At 39.3% G+C, this 24,483-nt stretch overlaps 1 protein-coding gene across 6 annotated transcripts in view; it reads left to right on the top strand.

The window, feature by feature from the left end:
- The window catches only part of MYO1B (myosin IB), a 185,279-nt gene that overhangs the window by 87,542 nt on the left and 73,254 nt on the right, over window positions 1-24,483 (top strand). For all 6 annotated transcript variants that reach the window (XM_010379774.2, XM_010379768.2, XM_010379771.2 and 3 more), the window contains 4 exons: window positions 2,106-2,200; window positions 13,668-13,772; window positions 18,129-18,175; window positions 22,039-22,102. In XM_010379774.2, the coding sequence (XP_010378076.1) occupies window positions 2,106-2,200; window positions 13,668-13,772; window positions 18,129-18,175; window positions 22,039-22,102 (311 nt within the window). The remainder of the gene's footprint in view (window positions 1-2,105; window positions 2,201-13,667; window positions 13,773-18,128; window positions 18,176-22,038; window positions 22,103-24,483) is intronic.

The following is a 24,483-nucleotide window of genomic DNA, read 5'->3' as shown; positions in this document are numbered from 1 at the left end:
GAATGGGATCACGGGCTTCTCATGTCATCTCTTTAAGACCATGTTTCTTTAAAGAGGCTGGCATTTAATTTTGCAGATCTGTGTTGAAGAGTAAGTCCAACTGTGAATCCTAGGACACTTTACTGGGCTCCTGGCACATCGAAGGTGTTCAGTAAATTGTCATTATTTATGGTTCCGTATGCCTTTGGAAGAAAAGACAAAGTCCTTGACTGGTATGAACAGCTCTCTGTGATCTAGTTAGCCAAATGCACACTATTCCTGTATCCCAGTCCTTCACCAGTCTCCTGGCTGCAGACTGGTTGCTCTCACATGCACCCTTATCACCCTGTGGTCTGTGCAAAATGCAGAGGTGCTGTATCCCAGTGGTCAGTCTCAGGCATTAACTCTGGCCCTGCTGTGTCACACTGGCAGTGGACCTCAGCAAGTTATGCCTTTGCTTTGTGCTGGTCTTATTGCGAGATTTAAAATGACTAAATGTAAAGAGCTTGGAGGCAGTTCTAGTACGTGGTAAATGTGGATATTATTAATTCTAATTACCGTGTGACTTTGCTACTGGCTGTTTATCATCCTGTGCTGAAGCTTCCTATCAGCTCTTTTGTTTTTCATTTGGAACCTGCCTATCTCTCTCCCCAGCTCATCTCTTATCCTCTCATTATGCTTTGCTTTGCCTTCCAGCTACATGGAACTGCCCATTATCCTTCACCCCACCTGATGTTTTGGCCTTTATTTTTGCCTAAAAGGCTTTTGTCTTGCTCATTCATTCTTTAGGACTGAGTTTTCTACCTCTTGAGTTTCTCTGAGTCCAATTTCCACCCCTTTGAGGTTTCTGTCTTGCTCTGCGATGTTTTGCACATAACTTTATCATTGGGCTTAATGTATTGGCTCCATTTTCTCTTTGTCTCTTTCTTTCCTGCTTTGGACGGAGAACTCCTGAAAGAACGGGTCAAGCATTAATTGTCTACATTCCCAGCTTGTTCTTGACACATAGTGGACTCTCAACAAATACTTGTTAATAAATGAAGTGAGGACTTTACCTATTTTAAATTATCTTATTGTCAGAATCATTTTTTCAATTAGCTAGAAGGGGCAAAATTTACTTTAGTAAATTTTGAAGTGGGGAAGAGCAACAGGAGCACTGCCCTGGCCTTGATAGAGGCCTTTTGTCATCCTAAGGCAGGGTTAGAAGTTTGGGAGGCTTGGGCCGGACAAAAACCCTGGCAAACCCCATTTTGCCTCTGATGGATCTTAGAGTTTCAGTCATTTGTTTGTAAAGGCAGTAGTTCTGTATTTAACTTATTGTAGTTAAACACAGCTATTTGGTATTTGATAGTATTTTTCTAATGTTTGAAAGATTTTTTCCCCCACTATATTGAAACTTAAGTGTATTGTCCTGAAAAATCCCAATATCATCCCATTTTAGACATGTGGTGTAACGTTTTTCTCCTTGTTTGTCTGAGTTACCTGGATTTTAGTTTAACAACCCATAAATGTAGCTTGCTGGGTTTATAAATAAATAAATTATTTATTTATTTATATAAATAATAAATTATATCATTGGAGTACAATAAAACAGTACTATTTTGGTTAATAGAGAATACATGGAGGAAGGTAACATGGGCCACAGAGGATGGGTTTATTTATTTATGGATTTTAAGAATTAAAGGGAAATAAAAGGTGATAGCTTGCTTTCCATAAGCATATCACAGTAGCCCTTTAAGGAGCTTGTAGTTCCATCTGATAAACACATAATAATGATCTGAGGCCGGGCGCGGTGGCTCAAGCCTGTAATCCCAGCACTTTGGGAGGCCGAGACGGGTGGATCACGAGGTCAGGAGATCGAGACCATCCGGGCTAACATGGTGAAACCCCGTCTCTACTAAAAAATACAAAAAACTAGCCGGGCGAGGTGGCGGGCGCCTGTAGTCCCAGCTACTCGGGAGGCTGAGGCAGGAGAATGGCGTGAACCCGGGAGGCGGAGCTTGCAGTGAGCTGAGATCCGGCCACTGCACTCCAGCCTGGGCGACAGAGCGAGACTCTGTCTCAAAAAAAAAAAAAAAAAAAAAAGATCTGAATTCTAAGGACTTTTTTCCCATTTTCCCCTGCAGCTTTGCCCTTTCGGATGAAGCATACAGATCCCTACGAGATCAAGATAAGGACCAATGTATTCTCATTACTGGGGAAAGCGGAGCAGGAAAAACAGGTAAGGCTCCTACCGAGCAACTCTGCAGAAGGTAAATGACATAATGACAACAGCAAAGAATGACAACAGCAAAGAGAATAAGTGGGGCCTCCTTAGCAAGATCTGTCACAAGGCTACTGTGAGGGTACTTTTGCAGGAGGATACTGGTTAGGATCACAGAATGTTCTCTGGACTCCCCAGAAAGTGGGGAGTGCCTATCCAAGGGGATTCCAACCAAATGAAGTCTAATGCTGGATTCTACACCTTTTTAGCCTAGTCTCTGGATGGTGCAAGATCTTTTTACTTTTCTCCCAAGACATTAAACCTGTGTGCTCTTGCAGATTCAAACTGCTTCCCCAAGAATGCCAATTTATTTAGGTTTTAAGAGAGTACAAACACACTCTACCTTTGCTAAAAAGTGAGGGAAGGTACCAGGAAAATGCTAACATTTTACTCAAGAGTTTTCCTTTGAAGCCTGAAGAATTGAAATTTTTATATGTATTTTTTAGACCTGGTCAGCTTTGCATAAAACAACCCTCCAAATGGAAGGGTTATGCATTTTTCCCCTTGCGCTTTTAATAAATGCAATTCATATGATTGGTGGTCTTAAGTGAGAAAAGTGACTTTACAGATGGTGCCTAGCTACCTGGAAAAGATTCAGAAGAGCCACATTCTCAGAATCCAACCTTAGAAAGGTTAAAGCTGCTGTTGTCAGTGGGTTTTTTTGTTTTTTTGTTTTTGTTTTTTGATGGAACTGATGAGTCTGTGGAGGAGGAGGATGGTGAGGGAGATGGTATTTTCATAAGGTTTCATCTGTAAAATGCTTTTGTTTTATAGATAAGAATCTGATAATTGGTCAATTCTTTTAGTATTCAAAGGTGAGATTTTAAACGTTTCTATTCTGCATGGCTGTTTAGTTGTCACATTTACACATTTTGAGTTCCCATTGATCAAGAGAAGAAAATCTGCCATAGGTGTTGAGTCGACTGACTGAATCCATTTTATTCACAAGCTCTTAGAAAGATTTGTGCCTTGAAAGGCTCACTATCTGCATCGAAATGGTTTTCCTTCTACACCTACTCTTTCCTCCGCTTTCCTTAGGAGTAACTCCTCCCTGCACCCCATGCAGCTGAAGAAAGAGTGGTTAGATGAGTGTGTCCAGCCCCCTTTCTTGAGCCCTTTGGAGACACTAAGCACCATTGTTTTGCAGGGCTAGGCAGGTTCTAGGCTCTAGGTGGTCAGAAATGAAGGGAAAAGGATTGGCATGTAAGAGCCTTAGGTAACAGAAAACATGGTGTCATATTGTTGAAGGGATTTTAGTTGTAAACCATCTGGTGTAGGCTCCTCCACATGGGACAGCCAAACTCCTTTTGTAGTGATGAAGTCTCACCGCTTTGAATGGCGCCCCCCTGGAATTGTCGTAGAGGTTCAGCTAACAAAAATTCTTCCTTACCTAGAGTTCAATTCTGCCTCTACCCATTGGTCTTCAGTCTGCTATCTTGAACTTTACCATGTTAGTCTGCCTTATCCTCTACAGGAAAATCACTGTTATTTGAAATCAACCATTTTATCTTCCTAGGGCTAAAAATCCCTTTTCTTCAAATTTTCTCATTTTCTACACATTGACTTATTCATTCATCCAGAAAATAATTACTGAGTACTAACTTGGTGAAAGGTATTGTACTAGGGACATAGACACTGTCCTTGCCCTTATCACATTTAGTTTAGTAGGGGAGATAAATAATAGCTCTTTGCATAGACATATATGTATGCACCTATACATACAAATTATATGCAAAACATAAGTGGAGTAAAGGAAAATCACATGGTGCTTATGAGAGCACATTACAAGAAGAATTGGATCTTACAAATCTCTCATTGTCTTGGTCCTGTTGTTCTGGAAACATCCTAATTTGTCAGTATGCTTCATGGAATTCCATACCAAAAAGTAAACAGAATACTTGAGATTTGGTCTTGGTTGTGGTGGAACTCTTATCCTTCTTTTTCTTTTTGAGACGGAGTCTCGCTCTTGTATCCCTGGCTGGAGTGCAATGGCGCGATCTTGGCTCACTACAGCCTCCACCTCCTGGGTTCAAGTGACTCTCCTGCCTCAGCCTCCCAAGCAGCTGGGATTATAGGTGCCCACCACCACGCCCAGCTAATTTTTGTATTTTTAGTAGAGACGGGGTTTCACCATGTTGGCCAGGCTGGTCTTGAGCTCCTGACCTCAGATGATCTGCCCACCTTGGCCTCCCAAAGTGCTGGGATTACAGGCATGAGCTACCATGCCTGGCCTGTTATCCCTCTTAATGTGGACCCTGGGCTTCTATTAATATAAAGCATGTATTGACTCATACAGGTCTTTAAACCAAATAAGATATTACAGGATTTTTTTTTTTCCACAGTAACTTCCATTAGGTCAGATCTGCTCAATCTGGTATTGATGAACAAAATTATTTTAAACTTACATGTAGAATATTGTATTTATTTTTATTAGTTTTGGTCCATTGTTATAACCTCTTGAGAAGCTGACAAATGCTGATATTCTTTCCCTTCTCTTAGGATTGCTGTCATTTTGCTGGGTAATGATACTAGCTAACCCACATTCAGCACTTATCACTTGCTGGGTGGTGTGCTTATTTACATGTATGAGATAAGTATTTTTGTTATTTCAATTTTTATGATGGGAAAATAGGAACACAGAAACGTTAAGCAGTTTGTCAAAACTTATACAGTGAATAAGTGGCAGAGCTGGGAGTTTGAATGCAGGTAATGTAGTCATAGAGTCCCTGCTTTTATCCACTGTACTAAGCTGCATCTCTGTACCTTGAACATGGTACAGAGTAGTTCTTGAACATGGTTCTTTCTGAGTGCCATACTACTTTGCCCGTGTTGGTAAGTCTCCTTCAGCTAGCTTCCCATGACTTCTTAAGGGATGGATTTTATATTGTGTTTCTACTAGCTAATTTAATGCCTGCCATACAGTAGGCAATCAGTACATGTTTGAATAATTGAATGAACACCATGTACTAATCCAAGGAGCCAGCCTCCTGTCTTTATTTAAGTAATTGACAAAAACACTAAATAGACCGGGCCAAAGACTGATGTGTATGAAAATTGCCAAGTCTCATTTAAAATATAAGTCTCTCTTACTAAAAATTAGTTGATTTGCTTAGTTCTGGGTATCTGTATCTTTCTCTATTTTTTTCCTTAGGCAGTCTCAACTATTCAATAATGTTAATGTGTTCTACATTTATACTTCTAATTAAAATACCTCTTGGCTGATCTCCCATCTAGTGTATTTAGTGCCTGTCTCACATCTCCACTTGGGGTCTAACATGCATCTCAGACTAAGCATATACAAAATGGAACTCTTGATTTCTGTCTTTACCCTCCTGTAACCAACCTTTCTGATCTCAATAAATGAGACCACTAGTCAACCTAGTTATCACACTAGAAATGTTTGTTATCCTTGATTTCTTCATTTCCTGTATTTCCCACATCAAATCCGTTTCTCAATTTTGTCAGTTATGGCTCTGGAATATATCTCATACCAGGCTCTCTCTTCCTTTTCTTTTTGTCCACATGGAGACTCACAAGCCACCTACCGTTCTCTCTCATGAGGATTATTTGTAGCAATGTCTAATGGGTTTCTCTCCTTTCTCTCTTGATTACCCCTAATTCCATTTTACAGACCCCAGTCTTTGCTTGTTCAGATCTCTCTCTCTCTCTTTCTCTCTCTCTCTGTCTCTGAACCTGTGGGAAACTTTACAGGACATGGGCATCTTGAGAAAATGCTTTTACCCCTTCCATGTCGCTAACCAGTTCTTTCAGGTGAAACAGAGTTTAATTCTTAGAAGCAGTACAGCTTTTTGTTTGTCTCCAGGTTGACCAATGAAAATGGTGGCAAGGCAAGTTAGAAACTCTGTTCCTTGCTGAAGGCATTTGTACTGATGCTGTATCTCATGCCCAACCCTCCCCCCGTCCTGTTTGACTCTATTTACAAGCACACATATTCACTTCATATTGCTTCATTTTTATTTTCACTTGGAAGAAGAAAAGAAAATATTCCTAAGCCTCTTTCGTCGTTATGTTCTTTAGCTTTTTAGTCAGGCTTCTTTGTGACTAATGATTTTTTTAGGATATTCTAATTGTATCAATTCGTTCCTAAATGAGTCATCAGAAGTGGGTTGCGGTCATTGGTTTGATGGGTCTTGGCCAATTCTTCATCTCCTCTGGAACATGTGTTCTGAGAAGACAGCACGTCCACTAATTAGCTATGTCAGTATGTGACATCCGCCTTCTCAGAGAGTTGTTAACACTGCTACTTCCTCCTGGAGCCAGATTCCATCTCCTGGTGGGCTCATGTATCTTGCTTACTGAAAAACTGAGTGGAGGTTGCTAGTGCTGTTTCAGAGGATTGGCATCCATTTTTCTTAGGAAAAAAATAAACACTACCCTATTTCTCTGGTAGAACTCTAGTAGTAGAATGGAGTTCATTCTTCTTTTTTGTAGTTTTCTCTTGATATTTTTCTGCTTGACAATTTGTCCTATTGGTTTCAGTGCCCAAATCACCACGTGAAATCCTCTTCTTCTTGTCATCTTCCCTGGACTTAGTCCTTCTAGGGATCCTGTTGCCTTTTATCATAAGCTGGAAAATGGACAGTGCTTCCCAGGGCTTATCATCCTTTCCTCTGGTAGGGCCATTGTGTTTCCAGCACATAGAATTAGGTACTGCTTCAGGGAGGAGGCTGGAGGAGGGTACAACAGAGACCCTAGAGCATTGCTTCTCAAATCTGCAGTGAAGCATCAGTTCCAAATCTCATGTTCATCATTACTAGAAAAATGAAATAATAGACAAAATAGAACATTTAAACCTTTTTTCTTTTAGTTTCAACAGTCAGAACAACCAACCAAATTACTACAGAAACTTTTAAAAGCCTTCTTGCATGTGTAGATCAGTAATAGTCTGTGGATTGACCAACATTGAATCGTGCTGGTCCTTGGACCATACTTTGAGTAACACTGCCTAGAAGTCACTCAAAGCATTTGTGTTGTTTTTGAGCCTCTGTGCTTCTTGGACCCCGTGATGGACTATCGTCTTGGGTGCTTCAGCTGTCTGTTATCACTAAGACGCCTGGTGCCAGGAGGCGGATACTGCTCCTGAGAGTGGTTCCTTTTGAATACCCACTTAGCTACATGCTTGGTAGCACCTAGCCCTTGAGTCCTTTTCACTTATAGAGCCCAATAGCTTCTTTACCTCTCAGTCCACTGTAGACATAACAGTGGTTTGCTGACTTACTCTATTTTCTTTCTTTTTTAAAGCAGTGATACAAAAACTGCTTAATATTTTCTGATGGTTTTAATTGTCTTTAGCCTATCAAATTGAGTAAAGCCAAAAATGTGTGTGTTTAAAGTCTCTGTTTTGTGGAGATTACTTACAGGAAAATAAAATGATAGAAGATAATATATAAATTTCAGTATATAATTGTACAAGGAATTTGGAGTGGGGGTTTCATCTCAGTTTTGAGCAGAAGAGGGATGCCAGGCCATTTTGAAATGTCATATCATCTTATGCACTAAAATTGTTTTTGTGTACATGTGTTTATTGAAAATTTTGTTTTAGTAAATAAAGACAACGATTAACATTTATTGAAGGCCTGGAATGTGCTGTGTGCTTGAGATATAATATCTCCTTTCAATAAAAGTCTTTACTTAATAGTTTGTATAGAACCACCATGTAGTATTAGAGGGCTTATTTTATAAGAAGTAATTAACTTAACTGGGTCGTAAACCCTTCTTGGCAGATGATGATGTTATTGGTCTTAAACATTGGAGACACTCTTAAGCTGCAGAGTTATATAACGTGGCCACTTAGGGAGAGGCATGAACTCTTTTGAGTCCTTTGGGGTGCTGTTTAATTCATTACTGCTGTGCTAAATAAAAAATTCATCAGACCTCATAAAAGTGCCCAAGTATTTTTAGGCGTTGAACTCAAAATTCACTCCCATGGATACAAATGGTTTGTGGAGAACCTTTCAAGCACTAATGGGGGCAGGGAGGCAGAATATGAGGGAACTATCAAAACTACATTTTTCCAGGGATGTCAGAGTAAATCTCTGGGCCTGAGAAGATGATCCCAACATTAGGAAACATAATTATTTGGTTTCTAATTTTACAGTTACTTCAGTTTCTAGGAACTCTTCAGCCATCTGCTAGAAGAGTTATGAAGCCTGCCTTGCTCATTAAGACCTTTGGTTCTAAACCCCAAATGACCTTAAATATCTGCAGTGGTTCTCCAACTGGACAGTGACAGAGATGCCACTGACTTACTGTAGCCTAAACATTGGCGAGCATTTCACAGTGTTGAAAATGCCCACATTGAAGCAGAATAGATATGTGACGTCAAGGCCAAAATGTAGTGAGCTTTTGTTTTGTTTCTCCCCTGTGTGAGAAAGACCCCTTTCTATCCGTGTGTTTTATACAAATTATCAGACATTTTGTGGCCCTCTTTCAGAAGAGGATGACATACAGGCTTATTTCAGTAAAAACATCACCAGTTGTGACTTCCCTTATAGCAAAGACTGCATCTCTCATTGCAGGGCCCATGCGTTTAGTACTCTGGAACAGTTCACTGCTGTTAGATCCATTTGGATGTGCAGGAGCTGGGTTATTTTGCAGCACAGCAGACTCTGGACTGCTAAAAGGTGGTTTCTCCAAGCTGCAGAGTGCTTGTTTTGTTGCACACAAACGTGGCCTCATTGATTTAGGCATTCACTCTTTAGCCTTAAACTCTGGTTTAGGGCTCCGAACCACCAGACCTACAAAAGCTCAATTCCTAGAAAAACTTTGGTGTCTTAACTAGAGGGATGGAGGGGTGAAGAAGTAGATAAATAAATGTGTATGAATAAATGTATGGTGCTCTCTATATGCCATATGACCTGTAGATCAATATGCGACATATGTGATATTGCCTGTATCTATGAATTTATCCATAAAGACCTGTTACTCCTGGATGAATTTATCAGAAGCTCTGTGAAAAAAGTGCAGAATAAGCCTTGCCTGTTATCATGCCTTTTTTCCCCTGACACAGTGATTGAATCCATGTGGAGCCTGCTCCATTAACATACATGGGTTTAGGTATCTTAGGCGTGAGATTCCCATCCTTTTGTCATCATCACAGTTGTCTTTCCTTGAATTGTTTTCCCTTTCTCATTCACCTTCCACTACTTCACAGTGCTTTCTTTCATTAAAAAGATTATTATGTATGAATGTATCTAATTCTATGTTATGTGATAATTACATGATAATACATATTATTCATAGTACAGTGCAAGGTGTCAGAGAATACAGAATTCAATTAGTTATTCTTACCCTTACAGGACTTTAAAATCCTCACAGATTTAAGCTGTCATCTATACTTCCTTTCCATTGTTTGTAGAAATTAATTCTGATCTAGATACTCTGATCCAGAAGTATTTTGTAACAGGCACTTTGTCCATTAGTGAGGAATATGTGTTAAACCCTAAATGTTCTGCCATTTTCTGATGAGAAGAGATTTTGACCCCAAAGACTTCATTTATTTTGTTAGTCCAGTCGTTGATGAATTTTAAGATTCAAGTTACATTCAAACATATATATATATAAAATATATATACGTACGTAAGTTTATATATGTAAAGTATCTATGAGTTAGAGAAAATGATGAACCAAGAATTGATTCTAAACAATACTGTTACATTTTATCTATTTTAAATGACAATATTCTTATATTTAACAGTCAACATAATTCAAAAACCAGACTTTGAAATATGGTGGATGATATTCAATTTTTGATTCTTCTCAGAAATAGTTTTTCATTATAGAGGTTATCATGTAAAGATTTGATTTATATAAGTATATAATATTTGAATACAGATTCAAATTTATTTGAACTTTAGCACCAAAGGGTCGAAAGAAAATGAAGTAGAAAGTCTCATGGGATAACTTATTTCTGGTTTCCAGCGTGGTGAAATATTATGAAAACAGTTCCTTAAAGTATGTTGGACCTTGTAATTCATCCTTACTGGTTTATTAATTTCTCTCAAGTAGTGCCTGTGTAATGAACTACTTGAGTTAAAGGTCAAGTATTATGTCAGGAAAAAAAATAATAATAAGAATTGCCTCTTTTAAATAGTGTGATTTTTCTGGAGAAAATACTGTTAATACCAGCTTCCAAAAATGACTTATTAAGATGAGCCCGGTAGTACAATTCCTGAAAATGGTTAAGAATCTGAAGATATTTTTAACAACTTGGAAATAAATTATTAAACAACTTGAACTTTATCCTCAAACTATATTTAAAAATTTTATTTGAATTGCTTAAATAGGTTTTAAAGTTAATAAAGTGATTCTTAATTGCAGTTTAAATTGATCCATCTTTATATGCCAGGAGATATTATGGGTTTATATATACCTTAACAGCCAAATAATGTAAGCCTGACCCAAATTCCAGGAGATCTGCTCCTGGTGCCATTTTCAAACACATTTGACCCTGAGAGAACTTGATCCCATCTTGTTCTGGCCATTAAAAAGGTCTCTGAGAGGTCAAATCAATTCTAGTAGCCACCAAAAGATTCTCATTCTTGGTTGGCTGATCGCCACCCCCTACCCCACCACCACCACCACCCTCACCCTGCTAAAGCAGTCGTTGTCTAAGTTCATCCTGGACCAGAACAGGTTTTCAGAGGACTCATTGTAGCCATGAATCTGAATTTTGAGGTTTTGAGGTTTGGCCACAGTAAGGTCTATAATTACTAGAATAAACAAAAGAGCCTGACCTAAACTTTATATATTTTTTGTCAGTTTACCTTAAAGAAAACTTCATTTAAATGTGTGATTGTGTATTTGTGTGTGTGCGCGTTAGTATGTTTGTATGTTTGCCACTGTCTAAGGCAGTTACTTTGCTGATAAATGTTTTCAGTCTCCTGGTATTACAATGGATAGGTCAGAAATTTATGTCAAGAAAGAAGCATGTACATAATATATGTGAGATTTCAGTTGGGGATGGGGAACAGAGAATGCAGCTGAGAAAGCAGAAAGATGAGAAAGCAGGCCTGGAGGGGATTGCTTCCAGGGCCAGACTACAGAGTTGGATGCATGGGTGATTGAAGAGAGCTGCCCCAGGGCTGGAGACTAGATAGCAATGGATGTTAGGAATCTGCTAGCAGGACAGCCTCACCTGAATTGAAAGAGAGCCTAGAAAGTATCCTGAAGTGAGCAGAGAAGAGCTATACCTGAGACTGGAGGGTAGAGGGCAATGTGGCCCCCAGGAGTGAAATGAAATATGGTAGTATATAAAGTCTTTGTCTGTAAGTGATGGCTCAGGACAGCCTGAATGGTTTAATAGGATTATCTATGTATAATGCACACATTTTTTTCTAGTTAAACCATGAGAATAATGGAAAATGTAGTTGAGGAACTTTAAGCGTTGGAGGTTGTGTTATGTGGACAGTGAGTGCCCTGTGAAAGAAGGGTACTGCAAAGATGGAAAGATGGTTGTTTCTCGGTTACAGTCTTTAAAGGGAAACAGCAGAAATCAACCACATGGATGACCAGATAACCTATTTGGATTCCTTTTCATTACCCAGGAAGCAAATTGGAGAGAGTTACCTCCAACCATTGAAGAGGTACCTAATGTCCCACCATAGTTCTGTGCTCCATAAGATTGTTTCCTTCCCCCTTGAAAGACTGAAATGTATTTGCCAGTACTCCAGAAACAGACATCTTAGGACTTGAGAGCTTTATGTGACCTGCATAGGTTCTTGGTCTTCAGTGGCTCCTATTGGTTGATGCTTTTAGTTTGTGCAAAAGCCCTAAGGAACACGTTGGGCAATGTGCTTAAAGTGACGTTCCAGTTGTTCATGTATTATTTTCCCAATGGTGGGTGATGGGACCGGAATCCATCTGCAGATCTCTGTGAGACAGTTAAGATTGCCTCATTACACCTGTAGGCAGAGAGACCCTTCCTCCGACTTGGAGGAGGCTCACCTGCCCACTGACAGTGGCAGTAGAGCAAAGACTTGAGACAAAGCAGGATTTGGAGAGACTGGTTTCCTTACCTCAGCCACCCAGACCAGGGAATATGTTTTCTTCTGCCAGCATAAAATAGTCAAGCGTTTTCTGGGACCTGGTTATGGAACATTAGAACAACTAACTAGGACAGCTCTATGGAAAACAGATTCCATAGCAAATAAATTAGGGAAACACAGCATTCTAGATCCTTTTCTAGAGTTCAGCAGTGTACACGATCATATTAAAAGCTCTGAGATGCCTTTTGATAAAGAAAGTGGTTTCACTGCATCTGACTCACTGTGGCTCCACATCCACTTTGGACCTCATTTTCCTTAAATATCTGTTAACATTCCTTGGAATTCAGTGTTAAAAGAATCAGAAGCTACTAGGCAGATGCTGAGAGAGGGGACACGGACTGATAGGGAAGGGATAAAACCACCAAAGACATGTTTTGTCCACCTCCCCAGTTTGAGCTAAAAAATTTTTAGGTGGTTTTATCCTTTGCCTCATGTGGCCTATTCTTTAGCAGCTTTTGTAATAGGGTTACTAGCGAAGCCTTCTGTTAAGACTACCATGCCTGTAAAAGGCTGTATTTTTTTCTTATTAAATCCTTACATTGGCCGCTTAGTTTTTGAATTTTAAGTTGAAGAATAATGAATTTGGTCTAATTATGAGCAAACCAGTTTTTTGGTTTTTGGTGTTTTGTTTTTTTTTTTTTGAGACAGAGTCGCACTCTGTCACCAAGGCTGGAGCGCGGTGGTACGATCTCGGCTCACTGAAACCTCCGCCTCCCAGGTTCAAGCACTCCTTCTGCCTCAGTCTCCCAAATATCTGGGACTACAGGCGCGCACCACCATGCCCGGCTTATTTTTGTATTTTAGAAGAGATGGGGTTTCACCATATTGGCCAGGCTGGTCTCAAACTCCTGACCTCATGATCCGCCCGCCTCAGCCTCCCAAAGTTGCTGGGATTACAGGTGGGAGCCACTGCACCTGGCCGAGCAAACGACTTGGAACATATGAATTGGAACATGTCTTGGAAGAAGAGCAGTCTTCTAAACTTTAAAAATACGTTTGGTAAAGATACCCAGGTTACCAAGTTATTTTTGGCTTATCAGTATATAATATAGTAATTGCATATAAATGACTGCTTTAAGAAGATAATTCTGATATTTTGTTGGTCATGTTACTAAGCAGTTTTTTAACAGCCCAGTGATAAACTTTAAACACAATTTTTATTATGTCTGAATTAATGACATGTCACTGAATGGAAAGCACAAATATTTTAAAAGGTTTCCAAAACATTATTTACCTCTCTAGGAATAAAGACATTTAAAAATGCCATTAATGGGTCTTCTCCTCCACATTTCCTCCTCCCCAAAAAGATTTTTTAAATTTCTGTGTTATTGACTAATATGGCTTATTTTCATCCACAGAGGCCAGCAAGCTTGTCATGTCCTATGTGGCAGCTGTTTGTGGAAAAGGAGCAGAAGTTAATCAAGTTAAAGAACAGCTTTTACAGTCCAACCCTGTCCTGGAAGGTAGGATGTGTTATGTACATGCAGTCGGTGTGACTCGAACAGTAGATTCAGTTATACGGGTGCTTTGAGGACCTGGTCTGCTGGGAGGTGTTCTGGGAGGGAAGAGGAAGGACGAAGAGATTCAGGCCAAGACCTGCGGAGCAAATAAGCCGTGTTCTAGAACCTCTTGGCCTAAGTGTTTAGCAGAATAGTTTACTAATGTAAAATGAGCTTCCTCACTTAACAATCACTTCCCCACCCAATTTTTATTTGAATTACTTAGATTTTGATTAAAAATAATCAACCAATTATTTGCCTGTGATGGTGCAGTGCTCTTTTAGTATTCAGGATAACACCTGTGGCTGATTATTTTTGTTGTTAGAGAAATGAGGGCTCACCCAGAGAAACACTTAAGGACCCATTTTTTCTAGGGCCGTAGAAAGCCTAAACCTGACTAGAGAGTGCACAAATTCTCTATTTAGTTCTCTGTCTTAGTCAGCTTGGGCTGCCATAACAAAGTGCACAGACAGGGTGGCTTAAACAACAGAAACTTATTTTCTCAAACCTCTAGAGGCTAGAAGTTCAAGATCAAGTTGCTGTCCAGGAAGGTTTTATTCTGAGGCCTCTTTTCTTGAACTGTATGTGACTGCCATCTTGCTGTATGCTCACGTGACCTTTTCATTGTGCTTGAGTCGGGAGAGACGAGAGCAAGCTCTCTTGAATCTCTTCTCCTAAGACTACCAGTTCCATCCTGAGGGCCTCACCCGTCAGGACCACATCTCACCTTGATTCCTTCCCACAAGCCCCCCATCCCAGTGCTAGCTTTTTGAGGGTTAGGGCTTCAGCATATGAATTTTGCCGGGAGATAAGCATTCAGCCCATAACATCATCAGAAAACAAAACCAGAAACGAGTTTCCTTAATGCCAGGGAGAATGGCATACAACATCAGTATGAACTACCTTGGCGTTAGAAACAGTACATCAAAGTCTTTCCTATTGATGGCAAGCCATTAAACTTGCTTTATGGCTGGGCACAGTGGCTCATACCTGTAATCCCAGCTCTTTGGGAGGCCAAGGTGGGTGGATCACTTGAGGCCAGGAGTTCGAGACTAGCCTTGCCAACATGATGAAACCCCTTCTCTACTAAAAATACAAAAATTAGCCAGGCGTGGTGGCACATGCCTGTAATCCCAGCTCTTTGGGAAGTTGAAATGTGAGAATCGCTTGAGCCTGGGAGGCGGAGGTTGCAGTGAGCCGAGATCACGCCACTGCACTCCAGCCGGGGCAACAGAGGAAGACTCTGTCTCAAAGAAAGAAAGAAAAAAAACAAGCAAATTTGTTTTATATTGTAAACAACAAAGGGAGACTGTCTCAAAAAAAAAATGCTTTCTCTTGTAAGCATGTCTTTACTGTCACTTCACATATTTGTTGTGGTGGAGTAAGATTTCTCAGCCTCAGCACTGTTGGACTGCTGTTACATGCTGTTACATGTTGCTGTGGGAGGATGTCCTGTGTATTGTAGGATGGCCTGTCCTGTGCACCTCTGACCTCTGTTAGCTGCCAGTTGCACCCCTGCCCCTAGTTGTTACAGTTGAAAGTATCTCCAGACATTGTCAGATGTCCCCTGGGGAGTCAGATTAGAATCTCTAGCCTAGATAAGTAGTTTGGTGGAATCTTTTGGTCCAAGTCATGGAAGGAAAGTCATGGAAGGATGAGATTCAACATGGATTAAAGCAGAACTGCTTTTTCCCAGTATGAAGGGTTAAAACCCTGCCCTGTTGTCATTTGTACTCAGGCTCAGCCTCTCCTGCCCTTTCAGAGAGGCTCCCGAACACTGAGTATTCACTGTGACCCCAAGACACGCTTCCCATGCTTCAGTTTCACCATTACAAGGACACACCATGCATCTGTATCCCCAGTTAGTAGCATAAGAGAGAAATAAGGCAAATCATCTATTATGCTGTTTTTGATCTTTCCTCCATTTCAGTATCTTAATCAATAACAAAGCTATTATGGAAAACTGTATCTCTCAACTTTATTGTTCCAATATTTGACTTTTTGTTTATTGTCTTTTGCTTTTAAGTTAGGGTGCTATACATTTGCTGTATTTCTGTATATGCTTATTTTAAGAATGCTGTGATGTAAAGGAGAAATGCTGAGGAATGCTGTAGCCTGCATCTGTGACCAGAATCTGGCCCTTTATTCAGTGGTATTTGGAACTAGGCTCTAGTGCAGGAAATGGAAGAAATGTCTACTGTGGGCATGCATTATCTTTTATGGGAATGCTTTACTTTTTAGCTGGAGCTGCTACTGTAAATGAACATTTAGAACAATGAACTTAAAAAAAGCCAATTGAGGAATGTGTCTCAAGTGTTCTATAATGGAACACTTGCTTTTTATTCTGTGGCTCACAATAAAAGACTTTAGTGTTTAGGGTTGTGTTTAGTAATGTGCAACTCAGATTTGTTTGATGAAAAGATGGTTTATGGCTTGCAAATAGCACCCTGAATAAAGTTTCTTTGAAGCAATTCCTTCACTTGCCCCTGACCTTCAAGCCACAATAAACTGTCTTTTATGCATCAACATCTCTAGTCGGACTTGGGGCTGTGCAAGTTAGCTAACTTGGCAGCCCTGCATGTTCACACCCACCACAAAAGACTAGCTTGTGAAAACACAAGAAATGTCATAGTCTTCATGATAACTAGGTCAATACACACCATTATCAAGGTTGCATTCATGAAAGCCTCTTAACTGCTGGTGGACATGGGATAAGCACGGGAACCTCTCCAGCAAGCATCCTTTTTTGAATATTTTTAGTGTACAGATTTCTTCACTCTGTATAGCATCTCAGCTCATCTTCTGTTGAAGACAGAATTTGCTGCCCGGGACCTACCAAACCATACTCAGCCCAAGCAGCATCTCTAAGGCAAAGAACTTTGCCTGTGTTGACTTTGTAAATGTTGTCTTAACCAAGCTTGAGCAACTATTTTTTTAAGAATCAAAAACACAAAAAAGCCACCCGATATAAAATACAATGCATCAGGTGTGGCTGCTGAATTACCAGAGTTAACATACGTAAACATACACCCTCTCTCCTTGATCAGGTGACTGCTTTCAAAAGTCGGTCCAGATTTTAGCCCATAGGTCTCATTTGAACACTAAGTAGTCTAATATGCTCCCTGTTTAATTTGAAGAAGTTATGGAGACCTCCAGAGATTTGATGCGTAGTCTCTGACCCCAAAAATTTATTTCTGTTCACCACATTATCATGCTAGCTGCCATGTGGGCCCTGGATCCCAGTAATAGACTGGGCGGGTGGGAGGGGTGGGAGGCTTGATAGAAATGGAGGATCTCATGCCCCTTCCCAGACCCATTGAACCTGAGTCTGCACTTTAGCCTCATGTCATTAGTTTGCACAGTAAAGTTTGAAATGGTAAAGATGGGCAGGGCGGGGCTTCCAGAGCATCAAACAGGGATCTCCTCTACTTATACGACTTACGTTTAGGCTGCTTAATCTTCTACTACCATGGCCCAGGTTAATTTGCTCCTATCTTGTGCACAGGCTTGGTGAAACAATCCTTTTACTCTATGACTCTGTGCTGTTCCCTGTGTTAAACAGGAGCTCTGTGCCTGGGGCAGTGTCAACCTGGGGTTCTTAAATGCCTTCATTTAAAAGGGAGTCTTGTGAGGGATTTGTCTCCAGGAAACAGCTAAGATTGGAACATTTATTATTTTGCATTATGGGCCAAATTGTTTCTCTTCGTTGTTCGGAAAGTTTCACCTAGGTCTGATATACATAAACTGATGAAAGCACTTTTAGCCTATTAGAAATGACTCTTGTTTCCAAATATTTTACTCTTCCTGTATTCCAGAGCTATATAATTAATAATATTTAAATAGCTTTATTTTAAAATTAATTAAACCATTTAAAGGTTCACATGCCTTTCCCTGTGATCTGGAAACTTCAAGTTCCATAAAGCCTTTGATAATGATAAGTAATCTCTGAAATAACCTTATTCAGTGATGATAATCCTAGAAGAGCATGAAGCCTTGCTTCCTGGTCACTCAATTGACTACTCTAAAAGTGTTAAAAGGTGTTGAATTAGATGAGATTAAGTTTACAGTAATACTTGAATTCCATGAATCATAGGAATGATTCTTTTTTTTTTTTTTTCTATGAACTTGTAAGACATGGAAGCTTTAGCAACTTACTAAGACTTCTGTTAAGTATATTTCTGTGGAAGTTTTGGACTGAAATATCATTGCCACAAGTTGTATTTTCCAGAAATCATAGATTTCAAATGCTGTATTTGCTTAATCTTTCTGCTTGAGATTATTATTATTTTTTTAACCATACATCTGTTTCTTTCCTTCTAGCTTTTGGAAATGCCAAAACTGTAAGGAATGACAACTCCTCTAGATTTGTAAGTATTTGTATAAGCATAAGTGTTAACACTAATATTTAGCTCATGTATGTTTAAACAACCAGTAGATGTTTAATATTTCTTAATACACACATTTTTAAAATAAGAGGAACATCATCTCTATTGAGACTCAAAGTTCTATAAGGACTCTTGGTTTCTGGAATTTTCCTTTTGAATTCTTTTTGGAGTAACAAGCTATTTTTATCATGTTTTCTTGACGTCTTCTATCATAAAATCCCATAAGCAATTTAAATGAGGCTATTTAGAGTAACACTTTCTTATCTGCGTGTAGTATTTAGAAATCAAGAATCAGAAATTAAGAGAAAGATAAACTGGGTCTCAAGCTTAGGGTTAGGGTGCACCGTGGCCCTTGTCCCTTATTTAGTGGGTCCAGAAAGGATGGGATGTATTTTAAAATTAATAGAGGTGAAGTCCACAGGCTTGGCAACAAATGCAAGCGTGTGGGGTGAGTGTGGGGCTGTAGAGTAGAACTGAATAATAAAAACCAAATCGGGTGTTTTGAGCTAGATTGAGTTGGAAAATGCTACTTCTCCCGACAGGGTCCATCTTCCCAGCCTCATCCCCCACTACTCCGTGGCCTGTGCCTTGCATGTTGACGCAGTGGGCTCCTCCAGCCAGGCCATGCTCTTTGGTGCCTCTGCCCTTTACAGAGACACAGCTGCCTGAATGCAGCTGCAGGAAATGTTGAGTCTGATGGTGGTGTTTTGAAATTGATGTATACATTTTTATAATAAAAGATCATTTGTTTTTTGAACCGTCTTCTCACATACATTACTGATTGCCATCAGGGACAATTTTGATGATCTTTTATGCCTCCTTACTTGAGACGCTTCCTGACCTTTCTCCACCTTCTTCTTTTAGATCCCATTTAGCTCTTCCTTAAGGTTATTTTGTGCTTAAGGCAGGACAGTGACCTCAGGTGGAGATAGTTTTGATGGTTTAGAAAATGGCAGGCTAAATAAGGTTCCTAATTCCAAGGCTGTGAATTTTTTCCGTCACATTGGCCCCTTAAGTTGTTATAACTGATTTGATCCGTGCCTTTTCCTGTTGTGGTAACATGGCTAATCTCATTACATAAATAGAATTAGAAGTGAAGTGTGGGTGATAGAAGTAATTCTAATGATCAAGCTCCTTTATGTGATACAGATTTTATTTTTGCTGTTTGCAAATTATATGCACACACAGCATTTAATATTTGCAAATACATTTAGTCTATAGACCATAAAAATGTAGAAACCCATATTACTTAAAAGGCTGTTACTTCTTAGTGATATTTGAAATCTAGTGAAAGGCTTGGCAGGTGATTTGGTTTATTAAGTAACTTCAGAGAAATCCTATTATAACATGGGTATTAGGATATGAGATTAATACCTGATTATAGGCTAAATCATTTCATGCCCAGTTTTTAGCAGTTGCTCTGCTTTGTGGTCTGTGACTTGACTAGTAATATACCCATGTTTTAATTTTATAGCAGGATTCTGCTGTATTTAAAGTTACTACTGTACATAACAGTGGTTTATGTACTTGTGCTCCGGGGAAATTGCAATTTCTTTGACTTGTAAACCAGTCTTTGTTGGTCTGGTTAACCTGGAATGAAATCCTTGACCTCTTCACAGAGTAGTCTGATAGACCCTGCTGTGTTCTAGTGTAGCTCACATTTTGAACCAGTGTTCCCATGGAGATGCCTCACAGGGTCCCCTCCCCACCACAGCAGCTGTAGTTTGACATACTGAGCTATGAGTTATTTCTGAGTGGACTAGTGACATGATCAGAACCCAGCTTTTGGCGAGTAATCAGGAAGTGGCTTAGTGGGAAGAATGTCATTACACTATCAACCGAATTCTCAGGGCTGGCCACTAGTTGGTTTATCCCTGGTTGGCATCCTTTTCCATTCTCTCCAGTGTTTATTCTACTCTCCTCAAACCTCCTATTTTTTTACTCTCAGCTCTTGATGTTATACCTACTTTACAGAAATCACCATCGTCATCATACAGGCCTTCGAACTGAGTTAATCCTGCTTCCTGGTGCCTGACCTATCCATATGTCTATGTATGCTTCTTTTACCTAGGGTCTAGATTCTGTCGCCTCCTGTGGCCAGGGACCACCTTCTATCAAAAGGATCCCCTCTTACGTGGTCAACCTCTGACTCCTTTGACAGAGTAACCATTCTTCCCCTCCTTTGTAGCTGCTTCGCCTCCTTGGTCTCCCACCTTCTTGGACGTCCTCCCTGTCCACTCAGTGGCCTGGGCCACAGGACTGAATTTTTTTTTTTTTATCCTCTCTCGTCTCCTGCATCCAACCTGGGCCTGTTACTGTGACTCTCCAGGTAGCTCTCAATTCTGTTTACTTTTTCTCTTTGACTACTTCTGCTTAAAGCCACCAACATTTCTCCACTAATCACTGTAGCCACCTCCTGTCAGCTACATGTACTCTTGCTTCTTTCCTCTTCATTCCATGCTAGCCAGGGAAAATCTTGTAAATAAGCAGGTTTGATCATGACATCCTTGTTTAGGAGCCTTTAAGGACAGGGCTTTTTTGTGATGAGAATATCTCAAAGTAACCATGTGCTCCAACTTCCCTCTCCAGCCTTGTTTCCCACTCATCCTCATGGTTGCCAATTCTTAATGCCTACTCCTTCCTGGTCTCCCACCTCCTTGCCCGCCTCACTTCTGCTGATACTTTGCAATTAAGGTGGGGCAGATTTCCTATACTCCCTTTGTTCCTGCTTCTTTGGCATAGCACCAGGACCCACTGTAGGACATATCCTCCTAGACTGGAGTGTCCGGTTGACCTGTCTCAATTCCCCCACTAGACAGTAAGCTCCTTGAAGGCAGGAGCCATGCCATGCTTTCGCTTGTGCCTACTTCAGCTTTAAAGAAGTGGTTGACAGACATATCCTTATGAATAAATGCAGACCTCTAAAAGGTTAGATGACCCATGATGATGAAAAAAGAGAAGGTGCAGGAGCATGCATAAGCTGATACAAAGGCACAAATTACATTGTTGACTGGGTTCCATGTGATTGTATTTGTTCTCCCTTACCCTCATTTGAAAATTAATGAGTTAAAGTAATTCTTAGGACATGAAACAAAACTAAAGACTTTACTTATTAGAACCACACACACTTTTCCAAACAAGAAACACCTGTCACAGTTACTCTGTTATACTTGTTACTTTTTAGGCAATTATGGACCAGTTCTTTAACAATCAGAATATTAAACTCCGTGTGTGTGTCTGTGTGTTTAAGATACTGTCTATAAAGTGTAAAATGAACCTGTGTTATATATTGCTATTATAATCTGGGTGAAAAGCCAAAAAAAGGAATAATGATCAGTGTGATTCTGACCTGTTCATAACACATAATCTTGTATTTGATTTGCATAGTTATAAAAACAGATCTCTGAATGTTTCAATTCATTTACTGATATGTTTCAAGTTCCTAGCAATGGCTTAAAACATATTCTGCGAATTAAAAAAAGACTATCTTCCCAACCAGTCTGTATACACAGACAACTTATTTTTCTTCTGTTTTTATTTTTGAATTGAGTACATATCCTCCAGTAGTTTGAAAGATAATCTGAAATGGAAAAGTCACATGGTGGCTGAGAAGATTTGTTCCTAAATTAGCAGTGGGTTATATTAGCTTTGAACTAATAGGGTATTTAGTATGAATTATTTATGGAGGCAAGTTGTTTTGCATCTTGGTTATATAAACTGTGTCTTTCTTAGTTACATTTAAACAAATGTAGAAAAATAAGGGCTTAGTCTGCTATTCTCTAAGAAGTACACTGAGTGAATATTTTGAGATGAACTAGAAAATTCACAAAATCTTTCTTTGGCAGGGCAAATATATGGATATTGAATTTGACTTTAAAGGCGATCCGCTAGGAGGAGTAATAAGTAACTGTGAGTATTTTTCTTGAGTCCTTGTAAAGAAGTTCAGAATACTAAAACATGTATTTATAGTAGAATAGTTTAGATAGATACTTGTGTCTTTGAGGCATAAGAATATGTTTCCTTGCTTTATTTTTACACTTTAAGCTTTGCATTTCAGATTGTTTTATAATATAATGTAATTTATAAATCTTTTAAAAGATCACTTAACATCTTTACCTTGGGAAAACTTTTTAGGAGTTTGCTAAATAAATATTTGCCTTACTGTTTTTTATATTCTATAGGTCTTTTTAAAATCCTATAGGTCTTTAAGGGAATCCTGTATGAAAAAAGATCCTCTAAGTGTTATTTTCTTTAACAAAATGTTTATGATAAAAAGGCAAAATATAAATAATTGGTTTTAAATTAATAACTTTTGGAGTAATATTTATTCAATAAAAGGAGTAGACCTGTACTTCAGTCTTACTTTGAGAAATGTTGCTTCTCTTCCAGTGTATTTAAGTGATTGGAATGTGATACACTTGTTAGGTAAAACAGATTTTTTAACTTTCTTTAGACATGATTTTTGACTGTGGAAGTGAAATATTCTATGTGAAAGGTAAAAAAAACAAAACAACAACAACAAAAAAAACACAGTCAGATGAGGTCTGCTCATACTAGCCTAGGTGCAGAGTTTTCTAAAGTGGGTATATGAGCGCCACTCGGGGTTTTCAGTGTCTCTTATAAAAATGACAGTGCTGTCAGTGCTTGGGAGCTGTGGCGCCCACGGCACAACCCTGATGTCCCTGCTCCTCTTGACTGATGGTTGATTAGTTTGGAAAATGTAAGGTGATGACTCAGGGCTTTATGCACCCCAGCCACAGTCTGGTTGTCCTCTTGAGTCCTCTGGGTTTTTGGAGGACCATAGAACTGAATCTCTTCCTACCCCTGCCTGCCTCACCATCCCATGGTGCTATTGGGATTGTTAGAATGAAAAAATTTATGTTTAGACCTAAAAAAAGAAAAAAAAAAAAAGTTGACTGAAGTATCCAAAGTGTGCACATTTATTTTTCTTATAACAGTGGCATTTCGTCTTCAAAGAAAATGTTATGCTGAACCCCAAAGATGGTACTGGTAAAATGAGACCTGATCTGGTTGAAGAGGAGATGGGTAGCCCAGAATCCTGGCACTGTCAGATGCCACTGAGATCTTCCTGACTAGCCCTAGCAGAAGAATGCCCTTTGAAAATTATTATTTAGTTAATTTGGTCAAACTATGCAGCTGATTTAAAAAAAAATTTTAAATCATGATTCAGAGAGTAACCATCTAGGGATAGAGATTTCTCACCTTTAAAATGATAGGATTGAATTGGATGAATTCCATGGTTCTTCCCATTTCCAGCATTCTGTAGTTCTTAAATAATTTAATTTCTGGCTGGGCGCAAATGGCTCATGCCTGTAATCCCAGCACTTTGGGAGGCTGAGGCGGGGGGATCACCTGAGCTCATCAGTTTGAGACCAGCCTGGTCAACATGTGAAACCCCGTCTCTACCAAAAATACAAAAAATTAGCCAGATGTGATGGCGCATGCCTGTGGTCCCAGCACAGGAAGTTGAGGTAGGAAAATCACTTGAGCCTGGGAGCCGGAAGTTACAGTGAGCTGAGGTTGAGCCACTGTGCTCCAACCTGGGTGACAGAGTGAGACCCCATCTCAAAAATAAATAAATAAAGTTTCCATTTTAGTTTGCCCAACTACACAGTTTTGTATGCCATGTGTTGGGATTGTCCATATTTATAAGAATGTTTAATTATTAGAGAAATGCCTTGAAGAGAAAGTTTTAATATGAATTGAAGTTGAATGGGATAGTGCTACTTCAGTTAAATGATTTCATACACAAAATATGGGAGTAAAAGTACTCATGCAAATTATGTATGATATAACCAAAGGTAAATGATTATAACCCCTGCCAAACTTGTTAGGAAAACTGCTTTTACAGTATATGGCAGCTGATCAGAGCTGTCCAGCTAGTGGTGTGCCTCAGTTTTAAGATCACCATTTTAAGGAATGATTAGTATTTATTCTGAATGATACTCATGAGTCTTTAGTGGTTTCTTTTTACAAGACAAATTAACTCTAGCTATAAAATTAATAAAACACTTTTTTAAAATGAGAGTAGGTTTACTATTGTTTTCATTACAGAACTTACAGCTGAACATTTTGGAATGATTTAATCAATATTACTCTTGAGGATTTTAGGAAAATAATTCAGGATAACTTTATTATAAGGATTAGAAAACAACTTTGGTTTTAAATTTTGAAGTTTAAGTTCTGAGCACAAATGTCTTATCCCCTGATTCTTGCAGTATCCGTGGAGAATAAATATTAAACACTCAGTTCTTTTCCAATTAAGATTA

This window comes from Rhinopithecus roxellana, chromosome 14, assembly GCF_007565055.1.
Source record: "Rhinopithecus roxellana isolate Shanxi Qingling chromosome 14, ASM756505v1, whole genome shotgun sequence".
Classification (NCBI taxonomy): domain Eukaryota; kingdom Metazoa; phylum Chordata; class Mammalia; order Primates; family Cercopithecidae; genus Rhinopithecus; species Rhinopithecus roxellana.
The sequence above is the reverse complement of the archived record's forward strand: the minus strand, read 5'-3'. Positions and strand labels throughout refer to the sequence as shown.